The 26,171-nt window shown below is 35.1% G+C and overlaps 1 protein-coding gene across 1 annotated transcript in view; it reads left to right on the top strand.

Moving 5' to 3' along the window:
• Positions 1-20,499, top strand: part of TLL1 (tolloid like 1) — a 172,485-nt gene extending 151,986 nt beyond the window's left edge. Inside the window, exons 20-22 of the mRNA XM_047798099.1 lie at positions 13,500-13,713; positions 17,927-18,177; positions 19,307-20,499. Of these exons, the coding sequence (XP_047654055.1) occupies positions 13,500-13,713; positions 17,927-18,177; positions 19,307-19,441 (600 nt within the window). The 3' untranslated portion in view covers positions 19,442-20,499. The remainder of the gene's footprint in view (positions 1-13,499; positions 13,714-17,926; positions 18,178-19,306) is intronic.
• Positions 20,500-26,171: the final 5,672 nt, after the last annotated feature.

The following is a 26,171-nucleotide window of genomic DNA, read 5'->3' as shown; positions in this document are numbered from 1 at the left end:
TCCAATCCTGTTCAAGATCCTGATTGATAGGCCCACTCTGAAGCTTATGGACTAGGATACAGAGGCTTCATTTTTTAGTGGTGCAGTAGCTAAGGGAGTTGGGAAAATGGATTTTTCTGAACACTTTTTTTGTGTAGATCCAAGTTTTGTCTGGCATCGTATTCCTCATCCCTGAAGAATTTCCTTTCATATTTTGTGTAGAGTATGTCTGTGCAGTTTCATTTTTAAAAGATATTTTCATTGGGTATAAAATTCTAAGATGGCAATTTTATTTTCCCTTCTCCACTTTAAATACCTAACTCTATTCTTTTCTGCCTTTCATGGTTTTTAATGTCTGTGATGTCTTAATTTTATTCCGGTGGAAGTAATGTTTCTTTTCTCTGATGGCTGCCTTCACCATTTTTTTTTTATCAGCAGTTTGAATATAATGTATCTGGGGTGTGTGTGTGTGTGTGTGTGTGTGTGTGTGTGTGTGTGTGTTTAATAATTTATACTTCTGAGAAATCTCTGAATTTCTTGCATCTGTATTATGATGTCAGCCATGAATTTTTGAAAATTCTCGACCGTGGTTTGTTTACAAGATTCTTCTGCATTGTGTCTCTCTTATTCTGGTATTCAAAATACACATATGTAGGATTTTTTCATACTATCCTATAAATCTTGAATTCTCTGTTATTTTTGTCACTCTGTTTGAATTGGAGCATGGTAATTTCTATTGGCCTGTCTTCAAGTTCAATGATTATCTATTCAGCAGTCTTGAGTCTACTAATGAGCTTGCCAAAGGTATTCCTTATCTCTCTTATCATGTTTGTTTTTTATTTCTAGTATTTCCCTTTGATCCATTATTATAATCCCCCTGTGTATTTGTCTGCTTAGATTACCTTTAGAAAAATGCAACACACTGAGTGGCTAAAACAACAAAGATTTTTTTTTTCTCTTACATTTCTGGAGGCTAGAAGTTCAAGATCAAGGTGTTGTTAGGGTTGGTACCTGGTGAGGCCTCTTTTCCTTTCTTGTAGGTGGCCACTTTAACACTATGATTGCATGGCCTTTCCTCTGTGGTATACTCTCCCTCATAGAGAAAAAGGGGGAGCAAGAGAGGACAAACTCTCGTGTCTCTTCATCTTCTTATAAGGACATTAGTCCTGTGAGATAAGGGTCTCACCTTTAGGATCTCATTTAATCTTGATTACCTCCCTAAAGGACCTGTCTGCAAACATAATCACATTGGGATTAGAGCTTCAATGTATGAATTTGGCTATGGGGTACAATTGAGTTCATAACAGCATCTCTCTGCTGAAACTTCTCATCCATTCTTAAGTGTTGTCTGCTAGAATCTCTAGCATATTAATGATAGTTACTTTAAATTCCATTTGATAATGTAAATATAGAGGTCATGTTTGAGTCTCTTGTGTTGATTATTTTCTCACTTAACACTGTACTTTTTTGTCTTGCCCTTTTGTGTGTCATGTAGTTTTTTTAATTAAACATTAGATGTTATGTGTCTAACTATATATTGCTTCTGTTAGGCTGCTAGTGAATGTATGTAAATGGGAAGGGATGTTGTTGAGTGATTATAGCCAGTAATTAGCTGAGTTTGGGTTATCTTGTTTCTATTATTAACTTTAGTAAGCCATTGGCTCTGAGTTCCTTTCTCTTAGATTGAAAGCTGGAATTTCAGATGTGTTTTTTTCAATATCTCCTTCATCTTAACTTCCTCATTCATCTCTACCCCAAACTGTATTACCTCCCCATATGTTTTCCCCCTCAACCAGTGGTAGACTGCAGTTACATGTTGCTTGGTGCTTGGTAGTCTTGCAGTGAGGGCAAGGGGTTCTCTACTGTTTTAGTAGCCTCCATCTTAGACAGGATCTATGTTTTTAGGTGTTAGAGAGAGCCTTTTAAAAAAAAAAAAAGGTGGTTCTGTTTATTCTCTTTCTAGCAGCCAAACTCCATTTTTTAACTATGCTTAGTTCTCCATGGGAGAGTTTCTCTTCCCTCTCCCAGTTACAGCAGGTCTCTGATGTTATTGGTGTAGGCTCCTGGGTCCAAGACTTCCCCGGGGATGGAAGTGTTTTTGTTTGTTTATTTAAGCTTTCTTGTGGCTACTGTGGGTCTGAACATTTGTCCTGGATTTATGCTCTTCCTCCCAGAGGCTTGAGGCTTTGTTTCCCAGAGAAGAGTTGCATCAAGGTTTCATGCTTTTCTTCCCAGAAGTGACCACTTAACCCTCCAAGCCTTCAATACCAAGGAAAGCACTTGTCCATCTCTTGCTTTTCCCACAATATTTCTCATGAGCAGGAGATTAGAGTTCATGGAAAAGAGCCTGCGAGTGGGTACAAACTCCTGCGTCTACAGCTCCCAGTGTGCTATACTCTTACCCCAATCTACACCTTTACTGATACATTACAATTGTAGCTGAATGTGTCTTACTTGGTTATATGGCACACAACATCTCTCTCTCTCTCTCTCTCTCTTTTTTTGTCTTTTTTTGTCTTTCGCTTTTTCTATGGCCAATCCTGTGGCATATGGAGGTTCCCAGGCTAGGGATCTAATCAGAGCTGTAGCCACTGGCCTACACCAGAACCACAGCAATGCAGGATCCAAGCCGCATCTGCGACCTACAGCACAGCTCATGGCATTGCTGGATCCTTAACCCACTGAGCAAGGCCAGGGATCGAACCTGCAACTTCATGGTTCCTAGTTGGATTCGTTAACCACTGCGCCACGACAGGAACCCCACACAGCATCTCTTCTAAATGTAGTATGTCACCTTCTAAATGTAGCAGGAGTTCATGTCTCATCTCTCCTCAGTGGGGCCTGAGAGTCAGTGGATTTGATACTATTTGGTTGACTAGTGACTTTGGCTCTTTGATGTGTTCAGCAAAGTTATGATTTTTTGTTTGTTTGTTTACATGAGTTTTCTTGGTAGAGTAGAAGCAGTATTTTTTTCAACTTTCTATGTTCAAGGGGAAATGGAACTCCTAATAACCTCAACTTGAAAAATGGCAATAATTTGTTCTCAATTATATACCTTTCAGCTTATTGAGCATCCCTTCCAACTCTAGGACAGTCTACTTCTTCACAAATTACAGGTAAATATTCCACCTGAGGATCAGGATAGTTTGTTCAAAAATGGTTCTTATGATGGAACATGATGGAGGATAATGTGAAAAAAAGAATGTATTTGTGTGATTGGATCACTGCTGTACAGTAAAAATTGACAGAACACTGTAAACCAATTATAATGTAAAAAATAAAAATCATCTAAAACAATAAGAAAATAGATAAATAAATAAAACTACACACACACACACACACAAAATGGTCATACCTGCTAGTATCCTAAGGTAATTTTCAGAAGTAAAATGAAAGCTCTAATGCAACTATTGATTTTTAAGTATTTGATTTTGTGGTCTTTGTTGAAGTAGCTACAGTCTAAGCTAGGTTTTCTCAATATTACTATGCATCAGAATTGCCTAGGAGATTTGTTAAAAGACATTTTGCCATGACAAGTTTTCTGAATCAGAGCATAATATTGATTCCACCATGTTATTTCATTAACCATGTTCATATTAAACCTGACTCACAATATCACTAACAATCAGCATCAGTAGAAAGTGTCTTGTAACAAATTAGCTACTAACTTCAAGTGATATTTTAGTTCTATATTTTTATCTCTTACCGTTTCGACATTATCATTGGTAATGTTGGCTTTGTAATAGAACTGTTAATGAATCTTACCTACTTTAAATCTGAAGTCACTATTGCAGACATCAGCCAATGGACATTTGGCCAAAACTATTTGTAATATTCAAAAAATTCAATCACCTACCCAAATAATTTGACATTTGTTAAATAGGATATTTCATCCAGAAGATAATTTATTTAAAATAAATGTATGTTTCTCGGCTTCTTTAGGAGACTTAATTTTCAGGGAGGAACTTGAACCCAAACTAATTTTGAGAATAGATTCCAGGGAAACTTGGAAATTATAAAATCTCTTAATTCTATTAGATCAAGAGCTGGATAGATACTTAGTTCCAAGCTAGTTTATTTATAGGCTAAGGTGAAAAGGAAAAGCAAAGAAAAAACTTGTCCTCATGTGCACTGTGGACCTTTCTTTACAACTCACGACTACTCTTCTGACCTTAGGCTGCATGGAAAAATAAGAAAAAAATTCTAAATATTTTATCTTTTCATATAGAAGCAAAGAAAGGGAAATTTTTCCTGAAGACAACTTAATAAGATATTAAAAGAACTTATTTATGAACTTTGAGGGTCTTATTGTTCTTTCTAACCCAAATATCCCTTTAATCTAGTATAAAATTGTGTTGAGTGACATGCAAGTAGTAGTTTATGGTTCTAAGCAAGCCTCATTCACTGTGTCTATAATAACCATTATTTTAGTTTTTTTGTGGGACTATAAGTATTAAAGTTATTTAGATCATCATGCCATTATGGGGTATAATAGTACTGTAATGAAATTCAATGTCCAGTGAGATATGAACATTCTTCATTTATCATAAGTATATTCAGTTCTTAGTGTGGTTATTCATATCTAGTATGTATTATTATACAATAATTATGTTTAAGGACTGAAATATCAGCAGTGGTCAATTTATTATAGATTTATAGAAATTTAAGACTTTGGCATTAAAATGCAATTATTCTTCTTTTATGAACTATTCTTGTTTATCTACTGCTTCATACTAAACTAACCCAAAGCTTCATGGCTTAAAATAAGCACCATGTTATAAGCCCATAATTTGGGGGAGAGAAAGTCATGATTTGAATACTGTTGGCAGTTCTTCTGTTGCCCGTGGCATTGATTGAGGTAAGTAATTGATTGAGGTATTCACCTGGGACATGTTCTGGTTGGGAGGATCAGGTTGGTTTTAACTGTATGTCTATCACCTTGGTAGGGAGGGCCGGAAAGCTGACTCAGCTGGGACAGCTAGAACATCTACACATGACCATTCCAGCATGGTGGTCTCAGGGGAACTGTACTCTTTACATGGTAGTAATGGTCCCCCAAAGAGGGTATTTTAAGAGGCCTAGGGGAACATCCCAGTAGCTCCTGAACATTATTTCCACTAATTTTCTTGGTAAAGCAAATCACAAAGTCTGGCCAGGATTGAAGGGGAAGAGTATTAGACTTCATGTCTCAGTGGGAGGAGTAGCAAAGAATATGTAACCATATGAATCCCACACATTCATTTAAGTATATGAGACTGCACATATTCAGGGAAGTAAAGATAACACAAATGAGTTACTGACTAGTTTTTTCACCACCTGGTATATAAATAGGAAATAATTAAAGGTAATTTTCTCTAATGCCATAGTAAATTCTATCCAGTAATATAAAATGGCAATTTGAATACAACTTAAATTATGTATATGCTACTTAATGAACATAACTTATTAATTTTTGTCCTTATATCATGAATTTCCTATTAAAGCTAAATATGAAAATTAAGTAGAATTGTGCTTATGAGTGAATATGTCAGTTCTTGACATTTTCTATATTCTTTCTTATACCTTCTCTGATCTTTATAAGACATTGAAACATCATATTCATATAAATGCAGTAAGGTGGAGAGCTAGGATCCAGAGAGCCTGGGAATATCCTTTAAAAAATTCTAAAATAGTGACTTTCATATGGAATTCTCAAATAAAAATGTGAATATTCTTAAGTTTTCCATTTCTGGAAAGTGCTCTCCAAATAATAAAATGTAGCTTGACACATTTGTACATCCTAAAACTGACTTGGAGTAAGATAGTGTGTATGGTTTCCAATGGTTTCAAAATGGTATCCTTTATATTATATGAGGTTGGTGTCATAAATAACACTTATAGATATGGACACAGTCACAGGACACTTAGATGAGTTGGCAAGTGTATAAAGGTAGTAGAGGTCTAAACACCTTCAAGCCCAAGAATTATTTCTATTGTGCTGGAAAAATAATAATTAAAAAAATTTTTAGAGCAAGAAGAAAATGAAGGAGAAGAGTTAGGCTGAGAGAAAGAAGATTTTATATAGTCATATTGTCTAAGTATCTTATTTTTTTAGTTTCCCAGTTGATTAATGTTTCCTGTCAATTCTTCCATTTAACATTGTTTAATGTAATTGATGTCACATGAAAATTAAGTTATCAAATACATTGCTAGAATACATGTATAGATTAATGTAAGGCTTAGCTAAAATTCAAATTTGGACAAATAAAAACAGTAACTAATATTAACAGAGAAAAGTCATCATACCCAGCAAAGTAGCATATAAATGCCTGCATATGCCAAGCATTTTGTCTCTGTAAAAAAATCTTATTTTTCATTATAACATCCTGCATCAGAAAGGAAAGAGATCCATAATTGCTGTGTACACTTATGCAGTAATTTAAATGGAAAATAATCTTATTAGGAAGACAGTTAAAATGATTAAATAAAATAAATACACAACAGAGACATATGGAGGGATTAGAAACATATTTTGAACTCAAAGAGATAAGTCTAGATCCTAGCACTTCTACTTACTAGTTGTGTTATCTTTGGAAGATATTTCTCATTTTAGGGGTTCCCTTCATGGCTCAGTGGTAACGAATCCGACTAGGAACCATGAGGTTGTGGGTTCTGTCCCTGACCTTGCTCCATGGGTTAAGGATCCGGCATTGCCGTGAGCTGTGGTATAGGTTGCAGACGTGGCTCGGATCCCGTATTGCTGTGGCTGTGGTGTAGGCTGGAGGCTACAGCTCTGATTAGACCCCTAGCCTGGGAACCTCCATATGCCACAGGAGCGGACCTAGAAAAGGCAAAAAAGACCAAAAAAAAAAAAGATATTTCTCATTTTAAAGCCTTGATTTTTTCATCTGGAATTTTAAGCTGCTATTTATTCACAAGTTTTGTGTATAATGTATTTGACACAGTGCTTTATTAAATGCCAATAAACATTGATGTATGATATCATAATATAAATCATAATTATGGTAGTGTTTTTTTTAATTTTTATTTTTATTGAGTAATTCAACCATGGTTAAGTTTTTGTGTATCCTTATCAATTTGAAATCCAATCTTTGGTGATCCATTGATTGTTTTAGTAGCATCTGGTCTACTGTGTCATTTAAGGCCAGTGTTTCCTTATTGATTTTTTGTGTATATAATCTGTCCACTGATATAAGTGGAGTATTAAAGGCCCCTACTATTATTGTATTACTGTCAATTTCTCCCTTTATGTCACTTTATATTAGCTTTATATATTTAGGTGCTCCTATGTTGGGTACCTATATACTCACAAGTTTTATATCTTCTTGGATTGATCTTCTGATCATTATATAGTATCCCTCTTTGTCTCTTACAACTATCTTTATTTTAAAGTCAGTTTTGGCTGATATTAGTATCACTATCCCAGATTTTTTTTTATTTTCATTTACATGGAATACTTTTTTCCATCCCCTCACTTTCCAGCTGTGTGTCTTTAGATCTGAAGCAAGTCTCTTGTAGGCAACAAATATATAGACCTTGTTTTTGTATCCACTCAGCTATCTATGTCTTTTGATTGTAGCATTTAGTCCATTTAAATTTAAGGTAATTATTTATATGTATGGTCTTATTCTCATTTTGTTAACTGTTTTGGGGTTGTTTTTGTAGGTGTTTTTTTTCCTTTCTTTTTCTTTTGTTTCTTGTGATTTGATGACTATCTTTAGTGTTATGTTTGGGTTCCTTTTTCTTTGTTGTGTGTGTGTCTATTATAGATTTTTGGTTTGTAGTTACTATGAGATATCTACATATATATATATATATGTATATATCTGTTCTAAGTTGCTGATCTCTTAATTTCAAATACATTTTAAAATCTCTAAATATGTACTTTCCTCTCCACACAATTACTGCTTTTGATATCATAATTTATATCTAATCTAATTAATTTATGTACACCTTAACTGCTTATTGTGTTTTTACTACTTTGTCTTTTAAGTTCCTTACTAGCTTTGTGCATGGATGTTTTCCTACCTTTACTTGATGTTTGCCTTTACTGATGAGTTTTTTTTTTTAATAATTTTCATGTTTCTAGTTGTAGTCTTTTCTTTTTCACCTAATGAAGTCTCTTTAACATTTGTTGCAAAACTGGTTTAATGCTGATGAATTCTCTAAGCTTTTGCTTTCTCTAAAGCTTTTGATCTCCCTGCATCAAATCTGAACAAGAATCTTTCAGAGTAGAGTATTTTTGGTTGTAGGTTTTTCCCTTTCATCACTTTAAATAAACCACTCCCTTCTGGTCTGCAGATTTTCTACTAAAAAATCAGCTTTATATGTGATCCCTCATATTTTATTTATTGATTTCCCTTGCTGCTTTTAATTCTCTCTATCTCTTTGTCATTGTAATTACAATATGTGTTGGTGCATTCCTCTTTTTGTTAATCATATATGGCACTCTGTGCTTCCTGGACTTGAATGGCTGCTTCCTTTCCCAGGTTAGGGAAGTTTTCAGCTATACATGCTCAAATATATTATCAGCTCCTTTGTCTTTCTCTCCTGGGGCCCCTATGATGTGAATATTAGTGCATGTGATGTTGTCTCAGAGGCCTTTTAAACTGTCCTTATCTCTTCATTTTTTTCTCTTTTTTCTGTTCAGCATCAGTGATTTCCACAACTTCTGTTTCCAGCTCACTAAACATTTCTCAATCATTTAGTCTACAGCTGATTCCTTCTAGTGTGCTTTTCATTTCAATTATAGTATTTTTCATCTCTGTTTAGTTGTTATTTACATTTTCCAACTTATTGTTAAAAACTTCTGACTTCTTGCTTGGTGCATCATTCTCCTCCCAAGTTCTTTAATCATCTTTACAGTCACCACACTAAACCTTCTCTCAGAGAGATTGCCTATCTCTACTTCACTTAGTTCTTCTGGGGTTTATCAACATACCAGTGTGTATGTCCCCAAGGTATAGCTACCATCCCCTCACCTGCCTCTCTGGGAGACTCTTCAAGACCAGCAGGTAGGTTTGGCACAGGCTCCTATAAAAGTCCCAGTGCATGTGAGATTTGTGCATGTGCCACTTAAGAGTGAAGTGTCTATTTCCTCCAGTCCTGTGGGACTCTGATAATTAAGCCCTTTGAGCTTCAAAGCCAAATTCTCTAGGAGCTTATCTTCCCAGTGCAAGACTTCCATGCTGGAGAGCCTGACATTGAGCTCAGAACTCTCATTCCTGTGGGAGAACATCTGCAATATCATTATTCTCCAGTTTGAGTGTTGCCCACCTGGGGGCATGGGACTTGACCAAGTCTGCCCCTCTTACTGTCTCATTGCAATTCTTTGTTTTATGTCTTTACTTGTAGAATATCTTTTTTGGTAGGTCCTAGTATTTTTCAGTGGTGATTATTGTGCAAATAGTTATAATTTTGGTGTGCTCATGAAAGGAGGTGAACTAAGGGTCTTTCTCCTTCATAATCTTAGTTAATTTCCCTGAAATTCAATCCTAACAAATTTAGCTAATGATTACTTTTTAGAAAACTCTTTCTTTAATGGGCCAGATATTAAATATTATAGACTTTGTAGACTAAGTGGTCTGTGATGCAACAACCTACCATTTTAGTGTGAAAGCAGCCATAGACAATACACAAATGAATTGACATGGTTGTGTAACAGTAAAAGTTTAATTACTAAAAACAGGCTTCAGGCCAGATTTCCCCTGTGGGACTTTGTTGACCTGAGCAAAGAAAGTCAAGGGTAAGAGTTTGAAGCCATGTAGTCATAAGTATATGTCCACATTTCCCCTGACAATCACGGAGTGAAAGCATTTGGCCTTACTCTCTGTGATAGGCAGAATAACATTCTCCACCCCGCAAAGATGACCAAGTCTTAATCCCTAGAATCTGGACATATTATTTTACATGACAAATAGAGTGGCGACTAAATTAAGGGTCTTAAAACAGAAAGATTATCCTGGTATATCTGGGTGGGCTTGAAGTAATTATAAGGATCCTTACAAGAGGGAGGCAGGGGCTCAGAAAGAAGGCCCTATACTATTGGTTTTGAATATAGAGGAAAGGGACATGAACCAAGGAATGAGAGCAGCCTTTGGAAGCAGGAAGAATGCAAATAAACATATTCACACCTAGGACTTCTGGAAGTAACACAGTGTTACCTTGCCCATTTTAGACCACTGACTTGTAAATAAATTGAAGCTCTAGGACAATAAACGTGTATTGTATTGAGCCACTAGTGTGCGGTAATTTGCTTGAGCAGCAGTAGGAAACTAATATGTTTGCCTTGTTTTTAGTGTGTCCATGTGTGTTTATTCCCAAGATGCCAACTACATGATAATAACTATAAAGTAAAAGAAACCTTGGTCAAAAGATACTTCAAAAGTCTTCCTGCTAGAAAAGGGATAACATTCTGAACAAATAAGGACAAGGACCTCTCATTCCTGGCCTTGTCCTGTCTTGGTTCTGAGAGACTTAACTGATAATTAAATTCATGGTCCAGAATGTGTGATAGAATAAAATAATAAACTGTGCACCTCACTTTAGCTTTGGGAACTTTAAAAACTGCTTTTAAAGATTTTCCATTTTCTGTGAGTTCCCATTGTAGCATAGCATTAGTGAACACAACTAATATCCATGAGGATTCAGATTCTATCCCTGGCCATGTTCAGTGGGTTAAGGATGTGGCATTGCCATGAGTGGTGTGGGTCGCAAATGTGGCTCACACCCTCCATTGCTGTGGCTGTGGCATAGGCTGGCAGCTGCAGCCCTGATTAGACCCTTAGCCTGGGAACTTCCATATGCCATGAGTATGGCCCTAAAAAGCCAAAAAAAACAAAAACAAAAACAAACAGATTTTCCATTTTCCCTTGGATTCTTCTAATACCTTTCTGTGGTCTAGAAATAATTTTTATTAAAGCAAAGTCACTATAAATGGAAGTGTCTCTCTGTGGATGTCTCTATGATATTACAGGGAAAATTTATAAGATCTCGGTATGTGAATTTGTAACATTTTGCTTGTATGTGTTGGAGCTTTTGCCTTATGCTGATTTCTGGAAAAGGACCAAAAAGACTACCAATCATTAGCTGACCTAACAAACTACTACTAATTTCAAGAGGAAAAGTAATTAACACTTTAATGAATGAGTGTCATTTGCATTACTCGAGAAAGTGTCAGCTACAAAAACTTTGCCTAATGTCACTCTTATAGAGTCATTCTGATTCCACTAGTAATTTGATAAGAAGCTGGAGCCAGCTGGCTCCATGCCAGTTGTCAGCAGGCTCTCCAGACCACTAGCTCAGTGCCACCTTGTGTTGTGTTTCTCTATTCCATAAAACAGATGTCATGATTTATTCCAGACATCCTGCATTTCATTAGAGAGTGAAGTTATCTCATTCACTTAGTTTTCAGCGGACCAATCAATTAACTGAACATGTGTGGTCTGTAAATTATAATCCCATTTTTAACTTTTACTTAAAGTATACACTTTAGAATGCCTTTATGCCCATCGTTCTTAAAATGTTTCTCTTTTATGCAGTAGATTTGTCTGCTTTCTATATTTATAGATGAATGATGCTAATGATCATTCAACATGCAGTGGTTTTCAGATATTGTTATTTTTCCCTTTAAACACTATTTGTCTGATTATTCAGAACTGTGGTTTCATATTTAATTTAAAAAAAAAAAACCTGGGTGCATTTAGGCCAATTTGCTCTTACTGGTTTCTTAACTGTTACAAACTGATATTGACTGTTTATGTGTACACAAAGATAATAGAAGCTGACTGAGCAGCAGCTCATGAGAGGCAGAAAAAAGAATTTTTGATTTACCATGTCTACTGTGTTTCCATCCATGAGATTGGCCATAAACAAGGTTTAGGTAGGTAGGTAGATGGATGGACAGATTTATCCAGACATCCAGCCAACATCCATTCAGGGTCTTCTATATTCCATACACTGTGTATCTATTCTGCTTCACTCTCTCCCACTAGATTATGAAATTAATAAGTGATAGGAGTTCCTGTTGTGGTTCAGTAGAAACGAATCCAGCTAGTGTCCATGAGGATGTGGTTTTGATCCCTGGTCTTGGTCAGTAAGTAAGGCCTACTGTGGATCCAGTGTTGCTGTGAGCTGTGGGGTAGGTTACAGATGAAGCTTGAATTTAGAGTTGCTGAGGCTGTAGTCTAGGCTGGCCGCTGTAGCTCTGATTCAACTCCTAGCCTGGGAAACTCCATATGCTGCAGGTGCAGCCCTAAAAAGTAAAAAAAAAGTAATAGTGACAAACCCTTTAGTGATGGTGTAGATTGAATGTTGTGCTTCAGATGAAATAAACTCTGGTGAACTCTCCTTGCTCACTATATTTTTCTGCATTGTATTTGTTTCCAGTAAGATCTTTGCGCTGTATTAAATTTTTTTTTGCAGTATCCAGTGACTTTGGTTGAAGGAAGTGAATATTCCTTTTTACCCATAATAATTATAACAAACAGTGACTCACTAATGCTTATTGGTTATAATTTTTTAATTTCTACTTATAAGTGGGGCACAATGGAATGAGACATGAGTGGTCAGCCTGCTTCTTTTTTTAGTCTCTTTGCTCCTTTCTTTTACTCCCTAATTAATATAAATTGCTTCCTTCATTTCTTCCCTTGCTCCTCCAAAGTCAGAAGTGAGAGCAGATGGTAGTGTGGCCAGAAGTAAGGGATAATGATGAGGCTTAGCCACTTTTTCAAAAATACAAAAATATGTCTTAAATTGTGAATTATGATCACTTCACAAAACTGCATTAAAGAAAACCCATATATAAATGTTTATGTGTAAATATTTTATCCTACAGGGATTGTAGCAAATGTAATTCATTTCCAAACATACTATTTATTTCCTTAGGTTTCACTCTTTTATTTTTCTTTAGCTTTGCTCCATGGACTTAAGTAGGAGTAATGGTTAATTTCTTAAATGTATGATGGTTTTTAAGGAAAGGAAAAAGCCTTAATTGTCAATGGCAAATAATCTATAATACCTGGAATTATAAAATTTGTTCAATGGTTATTTTCAGTCAATCGCAATTAAACCTTCCACTGTTATATTAAACTTTCTATTATATTATATATTTAATATTTTTATTTTATGAATTTGCTAGCACCTACACATAAAAACACACTAATAAGTTTTGTAAGACTCTAAATATTACAATAAGTGTACCATCTCTCTGAAAAATTAGTTAAAAATAATCTAGCCTAAAGTCATATTAGTATTATCTAATAATTTAGGTTGTAAGATATGAATAAAGAAATATATAATGAAAAAAATCTTTGTTTTAGGTATTCTGTTAGGATTCACTGCATTTAATTTTTGCAAAAATAACTGCTTTTTAAATTACTTTATGGGGTTTTCTATTTAGTTTAAGTGCTCAAAGTTATTATGATGTTCAATAGAACATCATACTCAAAATAGGACCTATTTTGAGTGATATGTGGTTTTGTGTTTTTTGTTTTCTTCCTTTTTTCTTTTTTTTTTAACAGGCCTTTAGTGAGTTTGAGATTGAGCAGCATCAAGAATGTGCTTATGATCACTTGGAAGTATTTGATGGAGAAACAGAAAAATCACCCATTCTTGGACGACTATGTGGGAACAAGATACCAGAGCCCCTTGTGGCTACGGGAAATAAGATGTTTGTTCGGTTTGTTTCTGATGCATCTGTTCAAAGAAAAGGCTTTCAAGCCACACATTCTACAGGTCAGTAAATTAGGGGATCCTTCTCTTTGCTAGGATCCACGTTTCTCTTCTAGTGAGTGCAGGGCATCCTGTAACAGAATGACAAGTGAATCAGAAGAAATCTCACTGATGCACCATGTGAAATACTTGAGAACGACAGAGCATCCTGCCAAATCTCTTTATAGCTGACTAATGTTTAGAAAGAAATGCAGTAGTTTGATCTGGTTCATGTTCAATGTGGTATGACCAAGCAATATCTCTAAACATTTATATAATGTATTCCATATTAACATTAAGTTTGATTTTTATGTTGTGTGACAGTGTCCTGTAGCTTGGTATTCAAAATTTTGTTTCTGCTAATATCCTACCTGATTAGCTAATTTTTGCATTAATATATTTTTGTAAATCAAATTTGGGATTTAACTCTGTTTTACATAGCCTCATTTCTTCCTCTTTTATTTGGTATGCAGCACAATCTTTTCTCTAATCCTAATCCCTAATTTGACTCATAGATTTCAGCTGTAATGGATGTCTTTAAGAAATAAAATATAACTTGGAAAAAATACGGATTTTTTTAGGCAAAAATGCAGAATAATTTTTTATTATTTGGAACCAATTTAATAATATAGTCCATAAATGTCCAGCAAATGTCCTTTTTTTGATTCAGTTAAAAAAAAAATCAGTTAAGGATAACTATTTACTGAAATCATCTAGTTTATAGTGACACCTAGTGGCAAACTCAATGCATGCACTATTGAGACTCAAATCTGTCTTGCTATAAAAGTCTGCAAATTCATTCATGAGATTTTAGTGCAATAATTTTTGTCATAGTTTTTTGATTGTTGTTTTTTCTTTACTTTCATTTTTTTTTAGAAATGTCATTTTCAGATTCGCAAAGGATTTACAAAATCTCTTCCCATTTTGTTCAAATACTGCATTTCCCTCTTGATTTCTGTTCTGAGCCAGGGCTGAGAGAATTGCCCTCCCAAGATCCTGGTCACTCAGTTGCTGATTTGTTTCTGTCAAACAGGCACAAGAAGTCAGTGCTTCTCTGTACTTCACAGTCTACCCTTCCTGGGCTGTGGAATAAAAGAAATACAAGTGCTGACAGTTGAAAACAAAATAAATCATTCAATTATATCAAACACTGAGAATCAGAATTTTTTAATATATGTAATTGAGATTACACTGGTTTATACATTTATGTATTGAATTCAGAAATATTTTTACAAACTATTTTGCTGGCCTTCAAAAATATAATCCTTCATTTATTTATTTTTGGCTGCCCCAAGGAATATGGAGTTCCCAGGCCAAGGATCAGATCCAAGCCACAACTGCAAACTACACCACAGCTACAGCAATGCCAAATCCTTAATGCACTGTGCCTGGCCAGGGATCGAACCTGTGTCCTAGTGTAGTAGAGACACTTCTGGTCCCATTGTGACACAGCAGGAACTCCGACTCTTCCTTTTTAACAGATTAATTAAATTGTTTTAATTGCTTTAAATTGTTTTTCAGTTTTTCTGGCTTTTCTTTATATTCCTGAATGGATCCCTGGAAGTATAGATAGTGATATTTAGGATATTCTCACTAGAAAATAATAGCAGTACATTATACGGTACAATTATATAGCTTTTCCTACATGCCAGGTATCTTTCAAGAATTTTACATGTATTATATTCTCTTCATCTGTACCCTATGATGTGAGTACTATGTATGATCCCCATTTGGGGAATGAAGTGGGGAACAAAGTCCCACAGCTGATGAAGAACAGGTTAGTATTGATACCCAGGCCATGTGGCTATGTATGGTGTTCTGTCACAGGGAGAGGACAATTCTTGGAATTACTGGGATAAGAGAAGCACCATGGTGGGAAAGAAAGGATACTTGGCTTCCAGTCTGTGGGACCCAAGAGACAATTTTTCAAGACTGATTAGATTCCCAGCTCTCCAGAAGGGTTCTAAGCGCATGTGTTCCTTCACATGTTTACATTTGTAATAGCGGCAGCTATATCAACAGATGATGCAGGATTCCCCACTTACCATCTGGAAGAAAGAGGGACATTTACATGTAACATGATGGGGAAGCCATTTCCACGATTGAAACCCTACTTAGAAGTTCTCTCATATATTAGTCACACAAAGGTCTCTGAATGTCTGTGACAGTACCCAGAGTTTGGGTTGAGCCTATGCCTGTTCAGACACAGCTGAACAGTGTTCCATCCTGGGGATTGAGAAATATTTTGTTTGTTTATTTTTGTTTTGTCTTTTTAGGGCTGCACTTGTGGCATATGAAGATTCCCAGCTAAGGGTCGAATCAGAGCTATAGCTGCCAGTGTACACCACAGCCACAGCAATGCCAGATCCAAGCTGCGTGTGCAACCTACACCACAGCTCACAGCAATACTGGGATCCTTAATCCATGGAGCAAGGCCAAGGATCAAATCTGTGTCCTCAAGGATCCTAGTCAGATTCGTTTCTGCTGAGCCATGACGGGAACTCTGAGAAATATTTTGTTATTTATAATCATGAAATCACGATGTAAGTAAACCATTTTCAGATTTTTTAAAATCTGAAAAATCCAAGTAGGAATGTTAGCTGTCCTCATCCACCCTCATAGGGTTCTGCCAAGCCTCTTCTATCACAGGTGACCACATCAGGGCTACAGTTGTGTTTTGATAACTATTTGCTTAACTGCCCATATCTTTCCACACTGAATTTTTATTTTTGTTCCTTCCCCACTCATCCCAGTTTTCTTGGGACTTTCCTGATTTTAGTACTGAAATTACTACTTCCCAAGAACCTTAGTCATTGGCAAATAAGGGCCGAAAGAAACTCTACTTTTTCCTGACACTTTTCGTATCACTTTCTATTTTCTCCTTACCCACAGCCATATGTTTGCATATGGATTTGATTGGAGGGGACATTGCAGACTTTCTCTATTTTTATTTAATCCCTAATCAATATAAAGTAAAGGAGTTTCCATTGTGGCTCAACAGGTTAAGAACCTGACATAGTGTTTGATCCCTGGCCTTTCTCAGTAGGTGAAGGATTTGATGTTACCGTAGCTGTGGTGTAGGCCAGCAGCTGAAGCTAGCATTCAACCCTCAGCCTGAGAAATTCAATATGCCACAGGTGTGGCCTTAAGAAGAAAAAAATATAATAATAAAAAATAAAATAAGATTGGGGAGTTCAGACTACAGAGAGTTCCTGAGAAAAGTTTGAAAACCTTTATTCTCTAAATTATACTAACTGCAAATTTTTATGCGGTCTTATTTATTTCTTTGGTGTATTTACTTATAAAAGTAGTAACTAACAAAGCATATGTTTATTAATAGCTCTTTAAAAAGAAGCTATAAAAAGAGCACTTAAAATTTGTGGGGTGTTCTCTAGTGGCACAGTGGGTTAATAAGGATCTGTCATTGTCGCTGTAGCTGCTTGGGTCACTACTGTGGCGCAGGTGCCATCCCTTGCCTGGGAACTTCCACAAGCGTCAGGTGCAGCCAAAAATAAATAAATAAATACAATTTTTTTTGTTATTAAAAACACAAAATATAACTAAGTTCTGGAACTACAAAAGTAACTACAATTAATGATTTGTTTATGTTTTCCCCAACAAATTTAGATAATTATTTCTACCTAAGTTAAGTAATACTGGTCTGTATATTCTATGTGAAGAGTTCTATATGACACACAGACACATACAGGATTTTGTTGATGTCTAAGTTATTTCTTATTTCTTTGGAACCCAGGTTCTTAAATTGCTAAGATTACACTTGATTTAAGACACTGACCTTTTTTTTTCCGTGAAAACAGTTGTTTTAGACTGAAAACAATATGAAATGTATAATAAAAATACTTGTTGCAAGTTTCTCTATGGCAGGTACTGTTTTATTTCCATGTATTAATTAAATTCTCAAAACCCACTAAGATGGATACTATTATTATCAATTGCATTTTACTCTTGACCACATTACCCTACAGATCAGAGGAGTGAGGTTACTTAGCCAAAGTCACTATAGGTAACTGTATGTATCGGAGCTGAGATTCCATCCCAGCAGCCTCTCTAGGACCTATTGCAGAACCCATTTCACCATCTTAATCTTCAAATATGGGAAATATGACTTATGGTGGAAAAGAATACGGAAGACAGAGAGAGGTTAGACTATATTGAAAGTGAAGTTGGAATTGTTAAAGCTCATTGAGCTCACTTATTATTTTTCTTTCCTGGGCAGAATGTGGTGGCAGACTGAAAGCAGAATCAAAACCAGGAGATCTGTATTCTCATGCTCAGTTTGGTGACAACAACTACCCAGGACAAGTTGACTGTGAATGGGTGTTAGTGTCAGAACGGGGCTCTCGACTCGAGTTATCCTTCCAGATTTTTGAAGTGGAAGAAGAAGCTGACTGTGGCTATGACTATGTTGAGCTCTTTGACGGTCTCAATTCAACAGCAGTGGGTCTTGGTCGATTCTGTGGATCAGGGGTAAATACAGTACCAACAGGATACCATAGATCTGATAAAAATGTCAGTCAATTGGTTATTGATATATGATGTGTACAATCAACAATGCTTTTTATAAAAAATAGCACTTCATATTATTAATGATTTGAAAATTATGGCACACCTCATCTTCCCTCATTTTTTCCCTATCTAGTGAATTTGCTTGATAATATCGAATAAGACAAATTAATTTAGTAGCTATAATTTCTTGTTACTATGCACATCCTAACTTTTAAAATTCATATTTTTATTGTGCAATAACTATTTAAATATTTTATCTGCAAACAATACGCTTAAATACACACCTTTGATAATTTCGTAAGCTTCCTAAATTAAAAGATACGAGAAAAACAATATGCACACTATTTAAATTGGCAGTCCCATCAACAATATATTTGATAAGTGGTAGGGTCCACCATCAGTGTGGAGGTTTAGCCAATATTGTTGAATGCTGTTCCACTGCTGTGTATCACAAGTCAGAGAGTATCCCTGTGAGAAATAGGAAAAAACCTTAAGGCTTTCTCAGTGCTTTTTTCCCCGAGGATCTCATGCATGCTGACTATACTTCTGAGTACATATTTTGTCCTGAATATATTAGTCCCATTTTTGAAACGGCTACCAGTATCTATTGCCTAAATAACACTGAGCTTAAGTAATATTGAACAAATAAAAATTGAAATGAAACAAATATGCTCCTTGGTACTTAGAGTATTAAAACAAGGAATGGATGATTTGGATTCTGTAAGTGGCTCTGCCTCAGAGCAGCTTCAAAAACAGATTTAATGCCCCCCTTTCCTTTCAACCTCATTTGATTTACTTGTAAAAGCCAAGGAAATTGGTTTAAAATTTTGGGAAAAAAACACCAAGTTCCAGAGCTTGGAAACAGTGTATTCAAAGCTCAGGTCCATCCCTGATGAGCCTTGTGATCTTGAGCATGTCATCTCTTCTCTGAAACTCAAGTTTTTTCATCTGTAAAATAAAGTCACTGTTATCCACTTTTCAAAGTTGTTGGGAGGATGAAATTATATACCAAAAAATTTCCAAACATGAATTGCATTGAAGAAGAATTCATTATTGTTTGTTTATTTGCTTTGTTTGTTTTTGTCTTCAGCCACCAGAAGAGATCAATTCAATTGGTGATACTGTTTTAATTCATTTTCACACTGATGACACAATCAGCAAGAAAGGATTTCATATAAGATACAAAAGCATCAGCTATCCAGATACTACGCATACCAAAAAATAACACCAAAACCTCCATCAGAACATAAAGAGATGTGCATAATGGAGAGAAGATGTATTTCTTTTTTAAATGAAGATTTTAGCACAAATGTTTTATATAATGAATTTGAACAGAAGAAAACTACAAGACCAGAATTATCTCTGTATCAAAAGAGAAGTTTCCTGCTAACCGTGATCAGCATTGCCAGGATATCTGAACTCTGTTCTTGATGGTATAAATACAAATAAAGCTTGTGAAAGCATCTCATGCTTCAGTGAAGACTTCACAATCTTTTCTTCACAGCTCAACACAGATGCTTCACAATTCAGACAGTTCCGCTCAGGGTCTGTGACCCTGCAGAGTGTTCTTTTTGACAATTTTTCAGTATATGGAAGAAATAAAATTATCTTGCAGGTGAAAAACTGGAAAACCCTCTCCCCATACCTTAGGATAATCGCTTTGACTTTGTATCTTGAAGACAATGTAAACCAGATCCATTTAAGGTCTTGTGAAATGGGAGTCTTTTGAGAGTTGTTTATACTTTAAATGTGGGTGTGTCCAATGTTTGTAAACTGGAATATTTCAGCTTCATTGTTTTTACTTGCAGGCTAAATTAACCTCTTTGAAATGTAAAGGATCTTGAGACCACTTCGTTTTACTGAGATTTCAACCAGTTTGAAATGTCAATAGTGTCTATTGCAGTTCACTCTATAGACATCATTTATTTAAGTGCTGGAAAATGCACAGTTAATTGGTAAACTCAGTTCTTTCAGTGAAAGTGCTGCCTTTTCACACCAAATCCAGGAAGCCACGTGATATCTTATGAACTTGATGAAAAAACTCCCAACCGGTGTGAACAGGATTCTTCTAAGTGACTGCCTAGATGGTTCATACTCAAGTTCCACTGCTGCTATTGTTTCTTTTATTGTTGATCTTTTATCATTGTTATTATTGATATTTTCATGGTAAATGTTGTATTCTCTAAAAAATGAAATGAAATGAATTGGCAGTAGGCCTTGTAAGAACTGAAAGATCTCTTTCTTTCTCTTCCTAGGAATCAGTTTTTTAAATATGCAGTGTTGGGAGTTCGCATTGTGGCACAGCGGAAACCAATCTGACTAGTAACCATGAGGTTGCAGGTTCGATCCCTGACCTTGCTCAGTGGGTTAAAGATCCAGCAGTGCCATGAGCTGTGGTGCAGTTTGCAGATGCGGCTCAGATCCTGCATTGCTTTGGCTGTGGTGTAGGCCAGCAGCTGTAGTTCCGATTTGACCCCTAGCCTGGGAACCTCCATATGCCATGGGTGTGGCCCTAAAAAGCAATGTTGAAAAAAAAAAGGGATTTGTTTTTGAAAAACTTTCTATGGTGCTATTCCATAAACATTTCTTTTTTTTAAACAAAGTTTTTGACCTTTGAGCCAACCTGTAGGCTATGAACATCTCTGGCTGGTAGCACTTGAAGACTTAAGACTTGTTACATGTATCAAGAGTATATCATTGCAAGGGCAGCACTTGTCCTGTTGAACAACTGCTTATAATGCCTTAGAATTCTTTCACATGATCAAACAGATCCTCCTAAGAGACATACCTTTTGAAAAGCTGAACATAATAGTGTGTGGTAATTAGCATCTCTACGAGGAAAATTCATTTCCATTTCTGTGGCTGAGAGCATTGGATATAAATATGGTGACCTGCTTTTATTGTAGAAAATGAATTTTCCGCTTTAAAGCCAGCTGCTGTGTTTTTTTTATATAATATATATTAATGTATGTATATGTGAGATTGAGTGAGTGAAGCTATAAGAAGGTGAAAAGTTGTGGGTGGTTAAAAAATTTAAATTTATGTGCCAAGTTCTACTAGAATCCTGTTTGAAGTAGCACCTTCCTTAGGATGTTTCATGGACAAATAATGGGAACTTTTAATTATTATCAACTCCATTTTAAAAAAGGCGCCTTCATTTAGAGAAACTCTATTTTGATATTTTTGGATGCTGATGTTGGTATAGATTGCTATATGAAGTAGGTTTGGTTCTGTTACCTGTCCATGAACATTCAACATTTAATAAAATTGAGAATTTTTCTTTATTTTACAAAATTAAACTATACACAGATTTAGCTTGTTTTCTTATCATCCGTCACCTTGAAAAATCTTTTCTTGCTTATGTAAATACATTTTTAAAACCAATCTTTTGATCTTATTAAATCTTACTTTGGGAATGCATAACTGATGCTTGCAATATAATGAGATTTTTAGTGGAGCTGATTTATTCTGGTAACTTCTCCTATATCTTTTTCACTAATCTTCAATTAGCCAAAATACTGGGAATGAGAGGAATAAAAACCATTAACACCTAAGGCACTTCACTGTGCCCAGTCCAGTATACTAGTTTTAAACTTTTATACCACCCTTGAAAAACCGTGGTAATGGTCTCATTTTGTAATTTATGAACTGAGGCTCAAAGAAGGTATATAAATTTCCCAGGGTTATAGTGTTTAAACCCAGATTATCTGATACAAAAATCTGCTTGTTCTACAAAATGTAATAGAATCAATATTGATTTTTTTATGTAGGTATATTTTTATGATGAAACTTCACTTAAAGTCAGTTTTAGAGGTGAATTAGAGTAAAACTTTCAAGATAGACATTGTTCCTTTCAGTACTAGCATGACAATTCAAATACCAACTGTAGATACTTTAAGAACCATAATGCTATAAACTAAAAAAAAAAAAAGCCTACTCTGAATTTTGGAGTTAGTAACTGTGAGCCTCTTATTAACATAAATATATTAAATTATTTTATCTGGTATGGTAGGAGAGATTCTCCTTTTAGAAATATTGTGGATGTTTGGGTTGATATTTTTGACACAATTGAGAAGTGTTTAGAAGGCATACCAGAGAGTTGTTATCAGAACTTAGGTCTTCAGTGGGTATATTAATTTTTATTGTACCTTACGTCAGATATCAGCTCACTGCATATTACTTTTATATTAATTCCACTTTGACTTGTGTGTGTTGTTAAATTCAAATACAGGTAGTTTCACTGTTATTTTGTTAATAATTGTTTGTTACTGTTCTAGACATTTTATTAGTTTTGTAAATTTATTTTCAATCCCGACATCAACTCCTCCATTAGTCTTGGTTGTGTTCTCTGTTTGCCAAAGTCCTAACTCCTATACATTCTTCACTGACTCGACACATACCAAAAAAAAAAAAAAACCCTGCTCCCATTTAATATGATTTTATTAAATTATTTTTAAAGGCAAATTTGAATTTTAATCTACTTTATTTAGGAGATCATGACTTAACACAACTGCACAAAACAAGATTTTTAAAGAAATGCATGGGAAACTGCAATTCTATTTCCAGAGTCTGCAAATGTCCCTTGCCTGTATTGTCTGAGTTTTGTTATCTAGGACTAATTTTTGCATACCATTGTATTAGATTCAAATTATGTCTACTTTTTTAAAGTATCTTGGTCTCTTTTATTTTTATTACTATATTTTTCATGGTAAGCTTCAAGTAATGAAATTTTATTCTCACATAGAAAAATCTCTAAAACCGTCTAATTATTATTCTTTACAAAGATAAAATATTTTGAAAGAAACCTTAAATTTTGGTTTTAAAACATCTGTTTAGATTTTGTAAACTATAGCCATGTGCAATATTAAAAATAACTTTTACTTAAGGCAATTATCAAAATGTTTGGAAATTTTATTTAACAACAATTTTATTTAGTGAGAATATTTTGGATAAAGGAAAACATTTAATAGTACTTGTTAAATCCAGCATGGGAGGAGGAAAATAGGAAAAATAATTACCATATAAAGACCTATAACTTGAACTGCAGTGATGCTTTCTGTTTTATAAGAAAAAATATGAACTTATCAAAAAGAAAAAATGATGGCCTATGAATGAATTGAATTTTTTTTAACTTCAGTGCATAGTAAATGGTTGCCAATGTATATTTAACTTTTAGTCTTTTAGTGCTATTGTTATAAAATAGATTTTGTCATTAGCTTAGAAAATGATGGAAAGGCTGGCACCTATACATTATAAATATTATTAGTCTCCAAATTGTCTTTTAAATTGTGCTTTTTAAATTGTCCACCTTTAACCTGACTACTTTTCAGTCCCCACCAAGGTATTCAGCCTGAATTCAGGTTTACCATGTAATTCTAGTCAATACCATGACACCTACATGCACCTACATGGTTCAGAAATCATGGTGATTCCAAAGAGTGCGTAGGACCCTGAGCATGTCTCATATATTATTTCCCTCTCATCTAATATTTGAATAAAAAAATCAATGCAGTAAATCTCAACTTATAACTTTAGAAGGTTTTTGAGTAGAAATATATTTGCATTAAAGCCTATGAAGACAGAAGACTTAAACACTAACATACAGCATAAAACATAGATAGAAGGCCCTAGCAGTTGGGTCTTGCTTTTGCTTCCAGTATGGAGGTGTTAAGTAATGAAATTATTTTTCTTATTATGTGCTGTTTCTATACGAATACAAGAAAATGGCTCATCAGTTCCTCTGCCCTTATTCTGCTCCATCTACTTGTATATTTTCTCTATAGCAAGAAAATTAGTTACACATTATTTCATTTTTGCCCAGCTGTCAAATTTTTAGAACATTCTTGCATCTGAAATAAATATAGCAACTAAATTTATTCAAACTGCTATACATTATTTCAAACGAGAGCGCTCCACACTTCAGTGTATTTTGTAAATTACATTTTAAAAAGCAGGTCTAAGAATGCCTCTTCTATTAAATATTATAGTATGATTATATTAATCATAATATTTAACTATACAACAAATTAAGGACTGACAAATTTCATATCCATAAAAAGCTCTCAGGAAATTATTATAAGGTTTTTCAGCTTCATTTTTATTTTTAATTAAGGTTTTGTGTGTGTTCTGCCCCATCATGAGCATAATGTTTTCCAGATTTTTGCTTCTGGGTCACTATATGCTGCTTCTTCTCTTTTTTTTTTTTTCCTTTTTACAGCCCCACCTGCAGCATATGGAAGTTCCCGGGCTAGGGGTTGAATCAGAGCTTCAACTGCAGGCCTAAACCAGAGCCCAGCAACACCAGATCTGAGCTGCCTCTGCAAACTATGCCGCAACTGGTGGCAACATTGGATCTCTAGCCCACTGAGAAAGGCAAGGGATCAAACCTGCATCCTCACATACACTATGTCATGTTCTTACCCTGCTGAGCCAAAGACAAGAAGTCCCTCTCTTGGGAATTTTTTAAAGAGTAACTATAGAGATTTAGATAATAATTTTTCAGTCAAAATGTAAAGTGCATCTATATTCCCTCATGATGGTTTTCGGGGTATGTAAAAAAATGGATGTCTCCCAAAAATGAGAGCCAACTGCTAAAATAGTAGGGACAAGGTTGAAGTGGCAGGGAGAATCACCCATAAGAGACAAGTAAGTGGGAGTTCCCATCATGGCTCAGTGGTTAATGAACCCAACTTGTATCCCTGAAGACACAAATTCGATCTCTCACCTTGCTCAGTGGGTTAAGGATTTGGTATAGCTGTGAGCTGTGGTGTAGATCACAGAAATGGCTCGGATCCCATGTTGCTGTGGCTGTGGTGTAGGCCAGCAGCTACAGCTCTGATTTGACCCCTAGCCTGGGAACCTCCATATGCCATGGTTGGGGCCCTAAAAAGACAAAAGGTAAAAAAGACAAATAGTGAAAGGATATAGATAATGAGGCTTAAATATGGAAACCTATCTTAAAACAATATTTACTGGACATTGCTTAGAGGGGCATAATCAAAAGTTAAAAAGAAATTGCAGGAAAAATTTCCACAGGGATCTAATAAATTTTTAAAATCATTTTTACACAATCATATGTCTATTAGTTGTGTATGAATTCCAAGGGAATAAGGAATCCTTCATAATAACTTTTATCATTTTCAAACCAAAAGGCATAAACCCTATAGTTTAGTTATTCATTTATTCCATTTATTTATTTATTCAACAAATATTTGCTTAATGCCTATAATATGGCAAGCACTATATTAAATATTAAGAATTTAATGAGACAGTAAAAAGAATCACCATCTTTCCTCTCATGAAACTTAGATTCTAGATGAAGAGATAAATACTAGTAGTAATTCAAAACAATCAGAAAAAATAATTTTAATATAAAATACTCGTGCATTTTACTACCACTTGGAGAGTATTATTCCAAACAACGTGTTTAGGATTTTGAGACAAGTATTAACATAGGCAATCTTTCCCTATCCTTGAATTTCCACTGTCATTACTTGCATTTGTGCTTTCTAAAATTTCAATGATATGAATTCATGATAATCACATCCAAATTATAATTGATAAATATGCAAAAAAAGAAAATAAAAACAAACATAATGGTAAAGGCAGTCATCATGAGTTCCTTCTGCAGTGCAGTGGGTTAAGAAACTGGCATTGTCTCTGTAGCAGCAGGGGTTCTATCCCTGGCTGGGAAAAGTGGATTAAGGATCCAGGGTTTTGGCAGCTGAGGCAAAGGTCACAGCTGCAGCTTGGATTCAATACCTGGCCCAGGAATTTCCACATGCCATGGGTGCAACCACTGAAGAAAAACAAGAACAAGAAGAAGACAGTAATCAAATCACAAGGGAAAAGATCAAAAGAAGATAGGAAGAAATAAGAACTAGAAAAATAACCAGGAAAAAACTAACAATATGGCAACAGGTACATACCTATAAATACTTTAAATGAAATGTGCT

The sequence above is a fragment of the Phacochoerus africanus genome, chromosome 10 (assembly GCF_016906955.1).
Source record: "Phacochoerus africanus isolate WHEZ1 chromosome 10, ROS_Pafr_v1, whole genome shotgun sequence".
NCBI lineage: Eukaryota > Metazoa > Chordata > Mammalia > Artiodactyla > Suidae > Phacochoerus > Phacochoerus africanus.
Note: the sequence above shows the minus strand (reverse complement) of the source record. Positions and strands in the feature narration are given on the sequence as shown.